Source organism: Cheilinus undulatus, linkage group 6 (assembly GCF_018320785.1).
Source record: "Cheilinus undulatus linkage group 6, ASM1832078v1, whole genome shotgun sequence".
Lineage (NCBI taxonomy): Eukaryota > Metazoa > Chordata > Actinopteri > Labriformes > Labridae > Cheilinus > Cheilinus undulatus.
Window position 1 is genome coordinate 35,911,172 of NC_054870.1, and position 17,104 is coordinate 35,928,275.

Here is a 17,104-nt window from a genome sequence, read left to right on the forward strand (position 1 = left end):
GTAAATGTGTTTTTTTACCACTAGTTATGCTTTTTATGAAAGCAAAAACAAAACAAAACAAAAAAAAACGTAAGCAGTCAACTTTGAGTGATCCTTGTAGGTCTCAGCTTTTCTTAGGGGTGTTCAAGATAAAAGTTTGGTCCAGTGATTTAGATCATATTTCCTTTAGCCCATCAGAAAATGTATTGCTTTTTGCATTTTGCTGTTTTTATGCTTTTATGTACAAGCTACAACACATCCATTAGCCCTTCTCAGATGAATAAAGTTGTTGAGACTGGCTGATGCAATTTTTGGTAATGCAACATCCTTCATCTGAAGATGATCTTTATGTGGCTCCTGTTTACTGTCTGCCTCTGCTGTAAAATCTCAATCTAAAACTTTATAAAGACATTTTTTCCTATTTTCTGACAAAGTCAAACAAGGCCCAGCAGTTTAAAAACAGACTTTAAAAGAAAAAGATCGAATTGAAAAGCAGCAGGTAAAGGTTAAATTATTTGGAAGAGTTTTATGGACAATCTTGTGCGTACCTCTGTCTGACCCCAGCATGGAGCGAGGGTAGCGCGGAGTTGAAGGGATTTTTATCCTCTCTGTGCGGTACTGGACGTTATTGGAAGAACCTGGCAGATGGACAAGAAGATAAGGTTATGAGGACTGACATAATATCCGAAAAAATGAGATAGGGACATCCAGTCTGTGACCTTTGATGTGTGCAAGCTTGCTTGCGTGCGTGTCAGACTGACCGAGTCGTGCACTGGAGGGCAGTGAGTTTGTACCGTGTGAGGCTCTGCTGCTGCGTGACGATGAGGATTCGGAGAAGTCGCCTGTGCGCTTCTGCTGGCTCAGGTCCAGGCTCAGACGACCCTGGTGCTGTGGGCTGCAAATGCAAAAATAAGAAAATGCTTGAGAAAACATTTAAATGATTATGTTTAGAGCATTAGTGGAACATGGAGTATATTTCACACTTCTAAGTTAATTGAAATTTTGCGCTGAGCTAAATCCGAACAGGACAAAATTAAGGAAAAGCAACAGAAGCAAATTATTTGTCACCTCAACCAAATCTGCCTTCAGGAAACAGACTGATTAAAAACATATTAGCATTAATAACAGGGCCTGCATGAGTGCAAAAGGAGGTAACCTGGTGTGAGAGTGCTGGTGACAGATCTGCGAGGCGACAGACGGACAGTTGCTGGTGTGAACACGGTGACTGCGCACAGTGTAGACTGGATTCCTCATCACCGCCGTCACAGCAGGGCAAGGAGCCAGACCTCGGTGGGCTGAATCTGATAAAGCAAGACACGTTAGGGAGTCAGGAGTCTATAATAACTGTGAGTGTTTTTATTTTCATGTAAATATTTGACAGACTCACTGGGAGGTAGGGAGCCGTTGTAGACGGTGGGGACGAAGCCAACGCTGTGCCTGTGGGAGCGGCTGGGGGATGAACGCAGCATGTCCCTGGGCTCGGGCGAATGCTCATCATTAGAGTAACTCTGTGATGAACGACAGAAACAGTTAACATCTCCCCTGCGGGGTAACAAAACACCATTATGTCATGGGAAGAGCCCATCAATAGGTCCTGAAGACGAGTAGCATATGAGAAAAATGACAGCATGAACATCCCACTACAGTAAAATGAACATTTATCCCCCACTGTGTTCTCGTCTGTGATTCAGGGCCTGCAGAGGTATCCAGGCATGGTTATGTGAGCCTCAGGCACTGACTCAGCTCCTGGGCTGGGTGGCTATACCAGAGCAGAGGCATCAATCACTCCGACACGCTGGCTAAGAGGCAAGTCCCAGAGGCATAACTCTGACCAGGCTGTAAATTCTATTACAAAATGGATTCTTTGGCCCACTGGGATGATTTGAAATGTTGGTGCCATTTTGAATTCAAACACTTGCCAGATGGATCATGTTCTCTTTAGAAAAGCTTCTAATAAAGCTGCTTGAAATGGTGCAGGGATCAAGTGATATTACATCTTTAGAAGAGGAGAGGCAAAGCATTAAGACTCAAGATCTTTACTAAGAACATAAAACTAGAACAAGCAAGGCATGCATCTTCACTCTAGGTAATTTTTGATTGATTATGGTGATGTTTTATGTTTGCATGCATCTTATTAATGCATTAAATCTTTAGTCTGTGTACCATGGGGTGCTGAGGTTCATAACCATTCTTAATTCCCCAACTCATCATTGCATTTTGTATGATTGAGTCGGATGGCCCTCATTAACAAAGTGTAGGCTAAATCATTGGCATGTCCTTATTTATAAAGCTATACTTAATCTGCTTTCCTCTTTCTTGTGTGATTTTATTCATGTGAAAAGTGCTGGAAGCTACAGACATCACTGTGTGTCAGGCACAAGTTTTACTTTTCTATCTGTGCCCAAAGCCCATCTTTAAATGGGAAAAAAAGAGTTCCAGGTACACTGCACCTGCAGCCTGAAACCTGCTACTAGAGACTATGTTTTAGGGAGCTGATCTTGTTACATTTTTTTAAAAGCACATTGAAGGCATTAGAGGATTTTGCTTTGCTTTGCTTGTACATGACTTTATTCTGCAACTCTGGATTTGTTGATCTGTGTTTGTGACTGTAATGTTTCACGCCTGTCTCTCTGTTAAATCTCCTGCTGCCTGTCATGGACAAGACACTCCTGTAAATAAAATTCTTGATCTTGGTGAGGTCTTCCTGGTTAAAGACATTTAAATAAATACATAAATAAACAAAAATGCAGTGTTTTGTTGTTTGTCATCCTCCTCTCTGATGCAACTGAATTAAAACAAGTTTATTTTTAGTAAATTCAGGCTTCCTGGGGGTAAATGGACTCACTTGGAAGGTGGGGAGTGTGATGGTCTGTGGGGTCATCCTACGTCGAAGAGCGGGAGCAGATTTAGGGCGGGGCCTCTTCACCTCAGGCTCCTCCCCTCTGGTTCTGCCGATGTCCTCATCACATGACTTTCTTGAGGTCAGGACCTTACCGTCCACAAAATAGTGGTTTCCGTTCCTGTCTCTTTCCCGCTCGCTCCTCTCTCTGCTCTCTCCCGCTGCCATGGAGATGGCGGCCTCTCCTTTGCCATCGGAGGTGATGGTGCAGTCAGAGGCGGAGCTGCTCTGATGCTTGTGTTTGAACTTAAAGGAGTCACTGCGAGTGGGTGGGGTTGGAGGGGTTGGAGTAGGGGTTGATGAGGAGGAGAGGGAGTCTGTCTTTGAAGGCTGTGGGGAGTGTGAGGCTGCAGCAGCTGCGGCTACTGCTGCAATCTGATTGGCTGCCATGTACTCCATCTTTGAGGAAGGCGTTTCAGGGCGTTTGAAAGTGTCCGGGTCAAAGATGGACTTCCTCTGTTTGGGCGACTTGTAGATAGAGAGCTGTGCTGCGGCTGTGATTGGGCTGGTGTTATCCGGCGCCACCGACATCCCTCCAGCAACCATTTTGGGCCACGTTCCCCCACTGTGCTTCTTCTCCAGAGTTGTCTCCATCGTGATGCAGTCCGAGGCAGAGACGGGGTCAAAGGGCAGGGAGGAGGGTGCCTTCGTGTAGGAGCAGCACTCCTGGAAAGCACTGGCATAGCGGCCGGAGCCTAATTCTGATGCCGGCCGCAGGCTGGTGGCGTGGAGGGAACCTGTGGAGAACGGTTTGCTGATATCGCTGTACACTTCGTCGGATTCTCCCCTGACCTTCCTTCTCTCCCCAGAAATGCTGCTTGTGCTGGTGCTTCCAACATCCGGACAGAAGATGTCTGTCTGCGTGGAGCTGTTATGTTTGAGGTTACGGCTGTTCCTGGAGTGAATCTCTGACGGGTGGAGGCGCCCGTTGGACTTCTCTGATGAATCACGCAGACTTTCAAAGATGTTCTGGCCTGATGTGCTGTGAGGAAAGAACTGTGGGGAGGATGAGTGAAGGAATTAGCAACACTTAATGAACATCATTTTAAATTAGACTCTGGAAAATTAACTGGTAATGACTCAGATAATTTAGCTCTCCAGAAATACAGAAAAGAAGTTTTAAAACTGAAATGTAGGGCATGCAAAAGTAGACAGAGTGCAATTGATTCCTAGCAAAGTGGAAACAGAAGCTGAAAGAAAGAAGAGGTGGCCCACCTTCATGAGAGAAAGGCTGAGAGAGTCCCTGCAGCTCCTGAGCAGAGCCTCGCACTCTGTCACAGATTTGTTATCCAGAGCGATGCCGTTTATCTAGGGAGAAAGACGTCAAAAAATAAGAACAGGTCCTTCAACACTAGAACAGCAAGTTCAACTTTTGATACTTCTCCGAGGCTTCAGGCAGTTAAACCTGTCACCTCTATGTGTTTGTAGATGTGTCAGCTGCACACCTACAAACACGTACAGGTGACATGTCTCCTGATCAGGAGCCAGCCTGGGGCCCGAGATGTGCCTCACTCTGCTGCCGTGTGGAAACCGAAAGAAATCTAGGCCAGCACATTTAGTCTGAAGAACACCGTACATTTACATCACAATGGGCTCCACTAAGGAGATATTAAAGTGCAAAGTGAGTAATAAATTATGGCTGAGATATATCTCGAAATAGGTTCTGGAAAGAACTTTCTGCTCTTACCTTGAACAAGTCTGATCCATTCTAAAGCATCTTTAAACCGTGGAGTTCAGCTATTGACATCCAATTGCATTCTCTGCATGTTTCATTGCAGTTTCAGCATGGACCCTTTTTCTAAAGGCATTTAATAAGAATTATATAACCTGGTATGGTTATGTGATTAACAACCACAAGAGCATGATAAAACATGATACTCTTGCATGATTAAGATCTCTCATCATCATCTCCACTTAGCATTGCTAATTGTGGTTGCAGCTGAGCTATCATCTTAAATATATCAGAGTCTGCTAATTGCTGTGCAGAGATATCGAAGTTCTCTGGGATTTAAAAGGTTATGCACAGGTTTCATGCTTAATTTAAACTAACAAGGGAGTTAAGATTCTGCAGCTAGGGGCAGATTAAGCTTTAAAAGTGACCTCATCTCTCCTTCTAAAGACAGACCTGTGTAGTTTGGTTTCTAACACTTCTCCCCTCGTGTGTTACACTTGTGTATCTGAAGCGGCAGCTCCACCTAGCCCTCTGCAGTGGCAAGGTTTTTTTCGGGGGATTTAATCAAAGCAGGAGACTTTACTCCTCGACTTCACACACTCAACCAAATCCCACCTTATCTGAGGAGGTGGGTTTGGAGTGTGGATACTTGAAGGAGCAAGGCCTGGATTAGGAAGCCAAAGGAGGCTGTTTGAACTGATGGGAGGGGAAGGAATAAAAGAGGAGTTTTTTTTTTTTTTTTTTTAAGAAAAGGGAACCAAGACTCACAGCGATCAGTCTGTCTCCGACTGTTAAAGAACCTTCTCTAGCTGCTGGGCTGCCCTGGACGAGGGCAGTGACAAACACGCCGCTTTCCAGACCGATTCCACTGTCTGAGACGAAGAGGAAAAAGCAGTTCAAATACAAACAGATACACGATGAAATGAGACAAAAGGGTTAACAAATTAGCTTCAGATCATACCTTTGTGTCCCTGCAGGTTGATGTGAACAGGAGTGACCAACCTTCCGCCCAGAGACTTTCGTCTTCGTACCACCATGTTGATCAAACCTCCACCGTTAAGGACCGCCTTCACCACCTGCTTCCTGTCCTTATTGGTCAGGTCCATGTCATTAATCTTCAACAACCAATCGTTTACTCTGGGAACACAAAAGGACACACAATTAGGCTTTGTTGTAATTTATTCATAATCGGAAAAAAAGTCAAAGCAGAGCTTCCTGAGGCTGCTTATACCAAGGTTATTTATAGTAGACAGAGCAGGCTTGCTCTCACTCAAATGCAATAGTTTTATTTCATTACTTAATAGTGTATCTTTTGTGCAGCTGTTGTTATCACTGTTTTCTTTTAATTTCCTGTAGTGTGGTGGGATCTTCTTAAAATATTTGTCTTTCAAATCATAAAGATGAGAGCAATCTTAGAATTATGTGAGCTGCTGCTGCAGCTTCGTAAGATTTTTAATCATGAAATAAAATTAAATAATATATGAAATAAAATTCCAGAAAGACAAGTTAAAAAAAACTAATCGATTTGATGTCAATAATATATTTTTAATGTAAAGAAAATCTGTATCATCCAATATATTTATCCTCAGGTCAGACCAGGAAAACACTGAAAACTGGAATTGGCCTATTGGATTATAATCAGTACACCTCTGGTTTAACAACTACAAGAGCACAAAATTGTTTAAAGAGAACAAAAGTTTAATAGATTTAGCCTTTTTTATTTTGCTCTCAAATACACGCTCCCAGACCCCCCTAGAGGGTTCAGGGTACCCCCACTATAGTCTCCTAAAATCCTGTGGGGAACACTTTTTAAGTCAATGAACATTTTAGTCCAATTTTAGTCAATAAAAAGTCCTTACATTTAAGTCTTTACTTTTAGGTTGTAATAGTTTTGGATTTTTCATTAGTTTCTATTTTTATTTGGTTTTCACTTCCATGTTCAATTTCAGTTTATTTTTATTACTTTTGACTGCTGGTTTGTTAGTTTAGTTTAGTTTTTATTTTGAAAAAATATTTTGTTTTAGTTTAGTTTTAATTAGTTTTAGTGTTAGTTTTAGTTTTTTTCAGGTAGATGTTTGGGCTGAGTGAATGTCATACATTTTTAAAAAACATATTGCAACAGGTGACTCTTTCCTGATCATTTTATTTACTTAAAGGTGATGTTTGAATTGAACTCCAGACATTAAAATACCACTGTGTGAAGTCTCAAACATTTACATAAGACAATTTTACACTCCCCACACTTGTGTGTAGGTGCCAGCCAGTATGGTTGTGTCAAAGACTAAAACTAAGGACATTTTGTCTCCATTTTCATTTTATTTTAGTTAGTTTTTAAGCACACTATACAGTTTGAGTTAGTTTTTGTTTTGGCAAAGATTAGTTTTTATTTAGTTTCGGTAAACTACAATGAATGTTGAATTTTAGTTTTAGTTAGTTTAAGTTAACTATAATAACCTTAATTTTAGCAAGGAATTTATTTTATATCAACCAATTTAATTAGCCAAAACTTTAAAATCAATATAAATGTAAAACACTCATATGCACTATCAATACTTTACAAATAATTTTGAAGTGTCTGGAGCAATAGCAGGACACTTTTCAATTCAGCTGGACCACTTCATGGCAGCTGCTACACCAGATCAATGAAGCCTGATGATCTTGTGAGACTCAATGAGAAATCTCGTGGGATTTTAGTCTTGCTAGATCTTGTGGAAAGAGATCTCACACGCTACTCAACATCTCTTGCTTTCGCTCACTTGTTCTGACTCTCTCTCCTCGTCTCAGTGCAGAGAGCAAAACAGCTGTGTGGTACACACCAGTTGCTACTTTCAAATTTTGGGTAATTTATACTACTTGTTTGTCAGTGATTCCTCTGGAGCTCAGCCTAACTCTACGATGTAGCAGACAGGTCGTGATGACAATGACTGATGTGCATTAAATTGAGATACTTATGGTGAATACGGCCATTTTAAAGGACTATGAATTCAAACTAGATTGGAATTGAAAACAAAAAGTCAAAACAAACCAATGAAATGTTTAAAGCTATCATAGCACTAACTCATACCTTAACCTTCCATCTGCGATACTTCCTTTGTCCACCCTTGTAACGAATATTCCACAATCTCCTGGTAAATACGGATCATTTACCCCCTCTGCGATATCAAACCCAAGTGCCTTCAAATCCATGTCCTCCTGCAAAGGGCAATAATTTAAATGTCAGCGCATATCCATTCATTTTGACAACCTCATCTCAATATCATCAACTTTTGGCCGTCTTTAAAGCTTGTCTGCCTCAAAGGACACTGGCGTGTCACCAAACTGCTCTCAGTAATAAAAGCTGAGTGCTGCTCTTACCCTGTCTTTCTCAAACTCCACCACCTCCGTCTCCCACTCCAGGGAGTCCGTGTCAATGGCCGAGTCGTGTGAGCTGTGGGCCATTAGCTGACAAAACCGGGCTTCCTTTTCCAGCTGGCTCTCCATCTTCTCCCTAAACAAAGAGAGACATGGCACACAGGGGTCGAAGGTTAGTCTCTCAGGGATGGATAGGCAGAGACAACAGGGAGAAGGAGTCACACACAACCACAAAAATGTTCCCAACAAAACAAATGGATCGTCTGTTTGAAATAAAATCCCCTTTCATGAGTACTGATGTAGGCTCCAGTTGGAACAAATGGATCAATCATCAGGGATTCATTTCCATGCTGACATATGGAAAATCTATATTTATACCTTGTTGTTAAATATTATTACTAAGGTTGTCAAAACTTTAAATACTTTTTGATACTATGTGTTTTGAAAATATAAAATCTTCTATCTTGTAATGATTTTAAGTATCAAAAAGTGCCAAAACTTAAAAATAGACAAATAGAGATTTCAATAGTATGCAGGAACTTTCCTGCAATTTTGATCATTAAAACCAAGAGAGTGACCAATATTATTCCCTAGGACTTTTCTTGTAGTTGACACAGCATTGAAACATGCATCATTAGTTTTTAACTTTTAAAATCTGTGTATGGGAGAAGAAAACATCATGCCAAAGAGATATCAATATGTTAACAAATACAGTCACTTCAGTTCAGAATTAAACATAAAACCCAGATGCAGATATTCTTCTAATCACTTTCCCATCGTTTCCCATACTTTCTTCTTTTTTTTACCTCCGCTAAGGAGGTTATGTGATCAGGTAGGTTTGTTAGTTAGTCTGTTAGTTTGTTGGCAACATAACTCAAAAAGCTGTGGATGGATTTTGATGAAATTTTCAGGAAATGTCAGAAATGGCGTAAGGAAGAACTGAATCGATTTTTTGAGTGATCCGGATCACTGTCTGGATCCAGGAATTTTTTTAAGGTTTCTGTACTATTGGGACATAGGGCTAATAGCGGAGCTCTGCGCTGTTACCACTTTACACCAGGAGATGGCGGACAAGAGTAACTTCAATCCCAGCAGCATTTTGGCTGTGTTTCTATTCAAAGTTTTGGAGTTAATAGAGATTGAAATACACACGCCCTGTCGAGGAGACGAGTCGAAGCGTAACAGAGAGAAAGACAGCGAATTGGGAGATAGGGCTAATGGCGGAGGTCTACGTTCTCTGAGTGCTTTTCTAGTTTGTTATTAATCTGCAGGCTGCATGCTCAGTGTTACATTACAATGTGTTCTATGTTCTAGATGTCATTTCAGATTTTTTCTTAACAATAAATTTATACTGCTGTTAAACCCAGTGCATTTCTTCCTATGGTAAAAACTCAATAAACAAAACTGTGAAAAATACTGTAATTTACTCTGTTTGGGAATAAAATTGTAAGGAACTAAAACAGTGATTGGACCATGATTGAGATCTTCTACCCAAACTTTTTGTGTCTTTTTTAAATGTTTAGATGTGACTTTATCCCTTTAGATTTCTACCTTTATTCTAACATGTTTTGCATCCATTAATGCATGATGTGATTTTCTTGAATTTGGAGTTGTCATCTTTTGACCTAAATTTTATATAAATAGAAGGGTTAAACTTCTTGTATCGCTTCCATTCTTTCCCAAGCAAATGCTCCATATTCTGGTTTAGAGATCCAGATTTATATTGACAATAGAAAACTATAAGTAGACTGCAAACAATGCCCCTCTGTCAGGAAGATATACAGCATCCTACTGAGGCATGCCTTAAGGAGAACTGTGACATCAAAACCCCAATTTTGCATTGTTTTTACAGAGTGTAGGGGAGGAAACTCAAAGCCACAGCACACTTCGTACTCCATTCAAAGCTGACTCTTCAATGGTTGTAGTATAAACTTCTGCCAGCAGAGGGAGCTGTAACATGCAGTATGAAGATGCTAGAAGGCAGAAGGGGAGTTGAGAGAGTGAGAGACTGAGTATGTGTGTCCAAAACAGTGCTGCGTCTCTGGATTACACTTTTAATCCTAGCATGCAGAAATGGTGCCAAGCAAACAACTATGAAGTCTCCGAAGGCAGAATATCACAGCTTACGCACCGCCACACACTGAGAACAACGGCTCAAGTGGACAAAGACAGAGCAGCACAAGATGTTGGCTTAGCAGAGACTACGGTTTTTGTGCTTGCTCGAATGCAGAAGAGCTGTCCTTGGATTTCTTGTGAATAATCATTTGCAGCACTTTGAAACCAAATAAGGCATCAGGCTTACTTTAGTTCTTTGAGCTCTCGCAGCCCATCATTTTTCTGTTTCCTCATATCGTCCAGATTTCGCAGGGCATCGGCCAAATCGCTGACAGCACGATCCCTCTCCCGCCGCAGGTTGTCACACAGAGTCCTTGGGAAGGAGAGGAGAGAGGTTGTGATTCTGTAAGAGCTTCAACATCGTACGTGCCCTACATTTCTATTTGGAGTCTTTCATAAATCGATTCACACACTGACCTTATACTCTCCCTCTCCGCTACTATTTTGTCCCTCTCCTGAAAGGCCCAGTCTCGTCGACATTTGGCCACCTCAGCCTCCTGTGTGGCCTCCTTCAGTTCCTGGGACATGGCCTCGTACTGTTTCCTCAGCATCTCAATCTCCTTATTGGCGCGTTCCATATCCAGGGTGGCCGAATCTTGTTTCTAAGAACAAAGAGCAAATATGAATGAGATACTGATTCACTGTAGAACCATTTGTCACAGAATCTGGTATTTTACCATGGTTAGAGGTTAGAAAAAGTTACTAAAATATAAGAAACAGCAACAGTGGAGACAAATTAGACTGTGACTTTCAAACAAGCCAAAGCTCTTACTGTATCTTGTTCTAAAGACTTACGTCTTTTTTTGTTCATTCTTAAAATTTGAACTGCTTTTAGGGGTTGAATTTCTTGGTTTGACTACATTTTTATATTAGTACCAATATCTGTCTTGGTTACAGTGAATTTTACAATCTTTGCATATCAGATATTCTGAAAAATCCAATATCCAATATCAGCCTTTTGGACAAACATCCATCAGCAAATAATGTGGGCATGAGCAGATGTCAGAACAGATGTTTATCTGTGGTGTCATATAAATTTAATACAGGCATTTAACACACCTAACAGCAAATTCAGAAAAAACATTTATTAAGGGGCAGAGATGTGACCAGTTTGACAAACTCTGATGTGTTTTCATGGTCAAACATGAGAGAAAATGTTGGCATTGTGGGAGAACTACATTAGTGGTTTCCTTCCTTTGCATCCCTACCTAAAATATAAAAAGTACAGAAACAAACAATATGTAAGACAACAAAGTATTTATCCATGTTTGCTTCCTTAGTTAACATATAGAGCCAGACAACATAAAAGAAGCTCTACTGGACAATACCTGCCTTTTAAAATAGTCTTAAACATAATTATATGCAGTAATTAACAAGATGACCATATTTATACAGTTAAGACTGGTCTGTTTTGCAACTTATGTGAACAAAACTGTCGATTTGAATGTGGGAATGAAATTGTGACACAGTATGTCTTCCCTTTCAAAATAAAAGAAGCAGGGGATGCAGGCAGCCTTGCATCCATGCAAGGGTACAGAGGGTGTGATTCTCAGGCAGGTGGTTCTGGGCTTGCATTCAGCCCGTGGCTCTTTTCACTTTCCCCACTCTCTTTGCACAGTGCCAAGAGGGCGGTGAAATTTATTGTATTGTAAGGCACCATATCATAGCATATCCCATTAAAATCCCTGTACAGCGGATAATTAAAGCAAGATTGTTCCTGCTGATTCAATACAAATCAAGAGCTGTGTTTTCTGTGTTTTGATGCACTGAGAGGGAATCAAAAATGACTACACCATGAGGAGCAATGGTTCACCATGTGACCTGTAGGTTTTTAGGATCGCTATTTTGTGGGCCAACAGAGCTCCAGACAGAGGAGTGATCTAAATCAGCTTAAGTATCAGACCACTTGCACACTGTAATCCACTAACTGACAGCTTCCTGGATGCTCTAAGCTGTTCACCATGTGTGTAACCTCTGACTTCACGCTGCCACATCTGAGGTGCAGCATATTTGTTACCTGTCTGGCCTGGTAGTACTCTCGCAGCAGCTGATCCCTTTGAATGATGGCCTCCGTCCTCTCCTTGCGGGCCACGTCCCTCTCCTCCCGGACCATCTCAATGTCCTTGCACGCCTGGCTCAGCTCCTTCTGGGCCTCGGCCTTGTCCTTCACCTCATGGCAGTACTTCTCCAGCAGCTCATTCCTCTCGCAGATGGCCCGGTCACGGTCCACCAGCGACGAGTTCAACTCCTGCCATAGAAGGAAAAAGGCGAAACGAGGGTATCTCAGAGCTCTGAGTCATTAATGCAATATGAAGAAATGATCTGAGGGCCATTGCAGAGTGATCCAACATTAGTTAGGAATCTCTTTTGTCTGTCAACCAGTGTTCAGTAATATTCTTCAAAACGGAGGCGGTGGAGCTGAATTATTTTTATACAGTGTCCTCTGTGAATTTGGCCTCTGATCCACTGACTAAAGAGTCAATGTCTGGCCCAAGTCTGGAACAGACGCTCTTAAAGCCTGACAGGTTGATATAAAATTCTCACAGAGGAAACAGTTAAGTCAGTAACTGTCAGTGAGACATGTCCCTAGGGAAGCTGAGAGGGATGAATAATGTCACGAGAAGTTTTATGTGAAACTTTCCACCATATAGTCATGACTAAAAAATTGAAAACTTAAAATCTGGTGAAGTAAGTTCTGGTGAAATAAGTTTGTGTGCACTATGCTGCTGAGAGTTCAGTCAAATAAACAACAAAATTAATGTCTCCACAGTAAATATGTAGTTTGAGCCAGTAGCCAGCTGGTTTTGCTTGGCATAAAGTCAAAGTTTAAAAGTTATACAGTGTGTAGATGTCATGCAAAAAATAGCACATGCTGATTTTTTTTCAGATGGCAAAATTTGTAAATCAATTAATAAAATAAAGGCCCCATTCTCACTTTTACAAAACTACTGAAAAAAATTCCCTGAATTCACCAGGGTGAGCTACAAAAATTTTCACCTTTACTTTAACCTGAAATGTCCCTGCTAGCCTCTTAGTAGTAAACCCCCCTCTTTCTATTACCTGACAGGCAAACTGCATGAAAACATCCTGCGCTGAGGGACAGGTGTGAACAAGGAAGTCAGGAAATTTCCTGGGCAGGTTACTCTGAAATTTACCAGATCATTTCCGAATTGCATGTGCAGTGTCCCTCTCCTTCTGTGTAGCACCAAAAATAGACGAGAAATAACCTTGTAATGGGATAAACAACAAGGGACGACAGGCTTTATAGCAGAGTGTTTCGACAGAAACGTCTCCTCAGTGCAAAACACATGAAAGTACACTTGGAGTTTGCAAAAAAACTTTTTGCACTGAGAAGAGGCTTCTGGAGGGCTTCAGTTATGTTTGTCTCTGTGGAACTTGTGGTCCCATCTCCCCACAGGATCTCTGAAGCTCAGTCAGAGTGATCATCGGATTCTTGGTCACCTCTCTTAAAAAGGCACTTCTCCAGTGAATGCTCAGTTTGGCCGGGTGACCAGATGTGCAAAACTTCTTCCATTTGAGACTTAAGAAATCCACTGTGTTCTCAGCTTCAGTGCAGTAGAATTTTTTGTAGCCCTCTCCAAGATCTGTGCCTTGCAACAATCCTGTCTCTGAATTCTGCAGCCAGCTCATTTAAGCCCATGGTTTGTTATTTCCCTGATATGCATTGTCAGCTATGAGGCCTTCTTTAGAGTGAGGTAAGCCTTCCAAATCATGCCCAATCAATTTAATTTACCACAGGTGGACTCCAATCAAGGTGTAGAAACATCTCAGGGATATTTCAGTTTTTTATTTTTCATAAATTTACAAAGGGAGTCTGAATGCACTGCACATATTTACTGCAGAGCCATAAAAGTGGCCTCTCTATTTGCAAAAAAGCAGAGGAGCATCCATTCCAAAATGTGCAAAAACTCTATGATACAACGGAGAGAAAAAACATGCAAGTGATAAGTTTTAAATTAAGGCACTCTAATAAATCTGAGCCTGAAACTATTACCCTTTTCTCCATAAACAATTTTTAAAAGCAAAACTAAATTGGAGCACAATCAATCAAGAAATTCTTCAGGAAAACTTCCTCTTCTTCTCAAATAGCATCCCCCTTTTAAAAAGGATTAAGCACATAAAGAACTATGTAAAAATGCTTTGCCTGTGCAGTGTTTTTCCTTCAAACTCCTAAAAAAGTGAGCTGCCTGTCTGAATGTAAATGGCCAATTTTTTCTACATCAACTTAACCCTAATTTTTCCTTAAAGTTACCCTGTTTTTTTTCTTTTGATGCTTTTAGGACATTCACTGGGAAACAGTGAGTGGGTGACGATGTCTGTATCCAGGACCAACCAGTGTGATCTTTGTGCATGTAATGAAACGACTTCCTCCTCTTTCACTTGCATGCATATATTAACTATTCACTTGTTTATAATGTGAACATGTCCAATTATACATACTAGCACTTTGGTTTCATAAGCCATTTCAGCACAATCCATTTACGTCACACCCCTCCCTCCAGAGACCCCTTCTCTCATTCAGCAGTGAAAATCTCCTACTGTGGGTGCAAATGCTAACAAGCAAGTCAGGAGGATATTCAAGGCAGACTGTCATGAAATTTTTAGCAGCCCATGTGGCAAAACAGCTATGGAAACCTCCTTTTAACATCAGTGGTCAGTTTGACATTAACAAACATATGACAGCGTTTGTATTTAGAACCTACGTTGAGCGTTATGAGTTTTATTTGATAGTAAGACTGCCGTGGTGAAAATCTGGCTTCATTTGTGAACAGTCTGCTACCTGTCTGAGTGCCTCCAGCTCTTCACTGGCCACCACTCTCTCTGAAGATGTGTTTTTCAGTCGAGCCTCGGCGGCCTCCAGCTCTGTCTGCAGCTTGTCCAGCTCCTTGATCACCTGGTCCCTCTCGCTCATGATGAGACGGTACTCGTTGAACACAGAGTCTCTCTCCTCCTTGAACTTATCACAATCCTTTGACGCCTTCAGCTGCAGGTTCTTGTAGCGTGTCACCTCTGACTGCAGGCGCTCCATCTCTCTCTGCAGCTCCTTGTTCTGAGCCGAGGATTTATTCAGCTCTTGTTGCACCGAATCAAACCTGGGAGGAATGAGGAGGATCGATTTAATGAACAATTTCATGCAACCATTACAAAATTACATTGCGCCGGCTGCAGCATGAATGTGGCTCTTATCAGTGTGTGGTTTTTATGCATGTGTGTAGGAGAGAAATGTTCATACCTCCTCATGGAGGTGGAGTACTGCTGCTGGTAGTGCATTGCTGAGTCTCGCTGCTTGAGCAGCGCATCCATTTGCTTCTGCAGCCTCCGGTTCTCCTCCTCGGCCTGCTCCAGGCGGCTCAGGTCTGTGTTATGGTTGGCCACCTTCTCACTGTAGCGCTTGCTTAGAGCGTCATACTCTTTCTTCACGCCCTCCAGCTTGTCCATCGCCGTGTCATACAGTTTGTTTAACACCTCGGAGGAGCCCTTCTCTCTCATTACCTGGAGAGGACAACAAAAGTTAAATGATAAAAGTATTAAAGGTGCTCACATTGTTTATGCCATATGATCAAGTTGTGCTTGGCCTGTTTGTGCTGTGCCCCACCTAAAGCAGCAGATGGCATCAAAGTGTAGACAGGATTCTATTTTTACAGTGCAAGCAAATCCTGTGCCAGCTCAGACAATGGCTTATTTTTGCATTTAAGCACATAAACTAAGTGGATCAGCTGCAAAATTATCTGTTTAATGTGTAGCGAGTGTCCTTCAGACTGCATTATTCATCCCCTGTGGGACTGGATGTCTCATTACTGCGGGTCTAGCTGATGTAGTCGTCCTGCTGCTGTGACCCGAGGGCTGCAATGACCTCGTCTACGCAGCAGCACACTGCATATTCACTGATCTTGTAGCTACACGGCTCGGGTCAACGTGCCCTTTGCCCAAGCAGAAGCCCTTTTTCTTCTGTGCTTGCCCTTTTCAGAAATGCTCTGTATGCACTTCCCTCTGCTTGGCTGCCCTGTGCTCTTAAGCACTGCAGTGTTCCCATGGTGCTGTGTGAGACAGTACTGCACAGTTGTCCAATACGGGTCACAGCACCCTTGTACTGTTAAAAACAAAGTATTCAGTGGATAAAAGACAATATTGTCAGGGGTTCCTCACTTCAAAATATAAAGATCTTTTTCCTTTTGTTTTTTTTTTTTCAAAAGTTCAATTTTGTGTTTCTGCTGCAGCATCTGTGTCATATCAGTAAATATCTGTAGGCAATTCATGCCCTTATAACATCTGGTCAGCTCCAGCATGCACCCACACGTGAGCTTAAGCGTGTGTGAGAGGGGGGATGTGTGCGTGGATTGTTTACCTGCTGTTGCTGCAGCCGAAGGTCTGCCAACTCTTTCTGGTCTTGAACGTGCAGCCGTTTGAGCTCCTCGCAGTTCTGTTTCACGTGGTTGTGCTCTCGGACGAGCTGGGCGTTGTCCCTCCTGAGCGTCTCCATCTCCTCCTTCAGCTGCGTCTGTTCGCCCAAGACGCGGCTGTGCAGCATGCTGGGAAGAGGACACGTGTGTACATAAGGGAGTCTGATTACAAATGCAAATAAAGGGAACAGAAGGGCTGATTACAATCTGCAAACAGAGTCTGAAAACCCAGAAGGATATGCAAAATGTTAAACATAAATTCAAGTGATTTCAGAACTAGGTTGGTTTTATGAAAACTATTAAAGCTCCTGTATGAAGTTTTTAACATGATACCAAAAAGACTAAAATTAAAACTGACATCTCTTTATGACCTACCAAAACAAAACAAACCATCGGAGATGAAATTATCTGTTTCTGTATTGAAATCTTTAATGCCAATAACTGCTGCCACAGGTGTACAGAATGTACAAAACAAGAAAACAGGAATTTTGATATTCAGTTTGTCCACAGGGGGGCGCCAAAGCTGACAATCATAACTTCGTTAAAGCCATACTTCAACATTTTGGGGAATTTGCTCATTGCCATCATCCCTACAGTCTTACTAATAGGTTCATTACTTTCAGTTCTCAGTGCAAGCTACTTTTAGATCGGCGGTGCTGAGATAGG

General features: G+C 41.8%; 1 protein-coding gene across 5 annotated transcripts in view; it reads right to left on the reverse strand.

Moving 5' to 3' along the window:
• dlg5a (discs, large homolog 5a (Drosophila)) overlaps positions 1-17,104 on the reverse strand; it is a 77,048-nt gene that overhangs the window by 27,053 nt on the left and 32,891 nt on the right. For 2 of the 5 annotated variants that reach the window (XM_041789332.1, XM_041789329.1), the window contains 16 exons: positions 16,384-16,567; positions 15,271-15,530; positions 14,818-15,130; positions 12,034-12,264; positions 10,434-10,618; positions 10,204-10,329; positions 7,905-8,037; positions 7,615-7,742; positions 5,512-5,687; positions 5,319-5,422; positions 4,094-4,186; positions 2,825-3,874; positions 1,367-1,487; positions 1,136-1,280; positions 741-874; positions 528-617 (listed from right to left, as the gene is read on the reverse strand). In XM_041789332.1, the coding sequence (XP_041645266.1) occupies positions 528-617; positions 741-874; positions 1,136-1,280; positions 1,367-1,487; positions 2,825-3,874; positions 4,094-4,186; positions 5,319-5,422; positions 5,512-5,687; positions 7,615-7,742; positions 7,905-8,037; positions 10,204-10,329; positions 10,434-10,618; positions 12,034-12,264; positions 14,818-15,130; positions 15,271-15,530; positions 16,384-16,567 (3,473 nt within the window). Of the gene's footprint in view, positions 1-527; positions 618-698; positions 875-1,135; positions 1,281-1,366; positions 1,488-2,824; positions 3,875-4,093; positions 4,187-5,318; positions 5,423-5,511; positions 5,688-7,614; positions 7,743-7,904; positions 8,038-10,203; positions 10,330-10,433; positions 10,619-12,033; positions 12,265-14,817; positions 15,131-15,270; positions 15,531-16,383; positions 16,568-17,104 lie in introns of all 5 variants that reach the window. The other 3 variants (XM_041789330.1, XM_041789328.1, XM_041789331.1) reach the window with 2 other exon arrangements.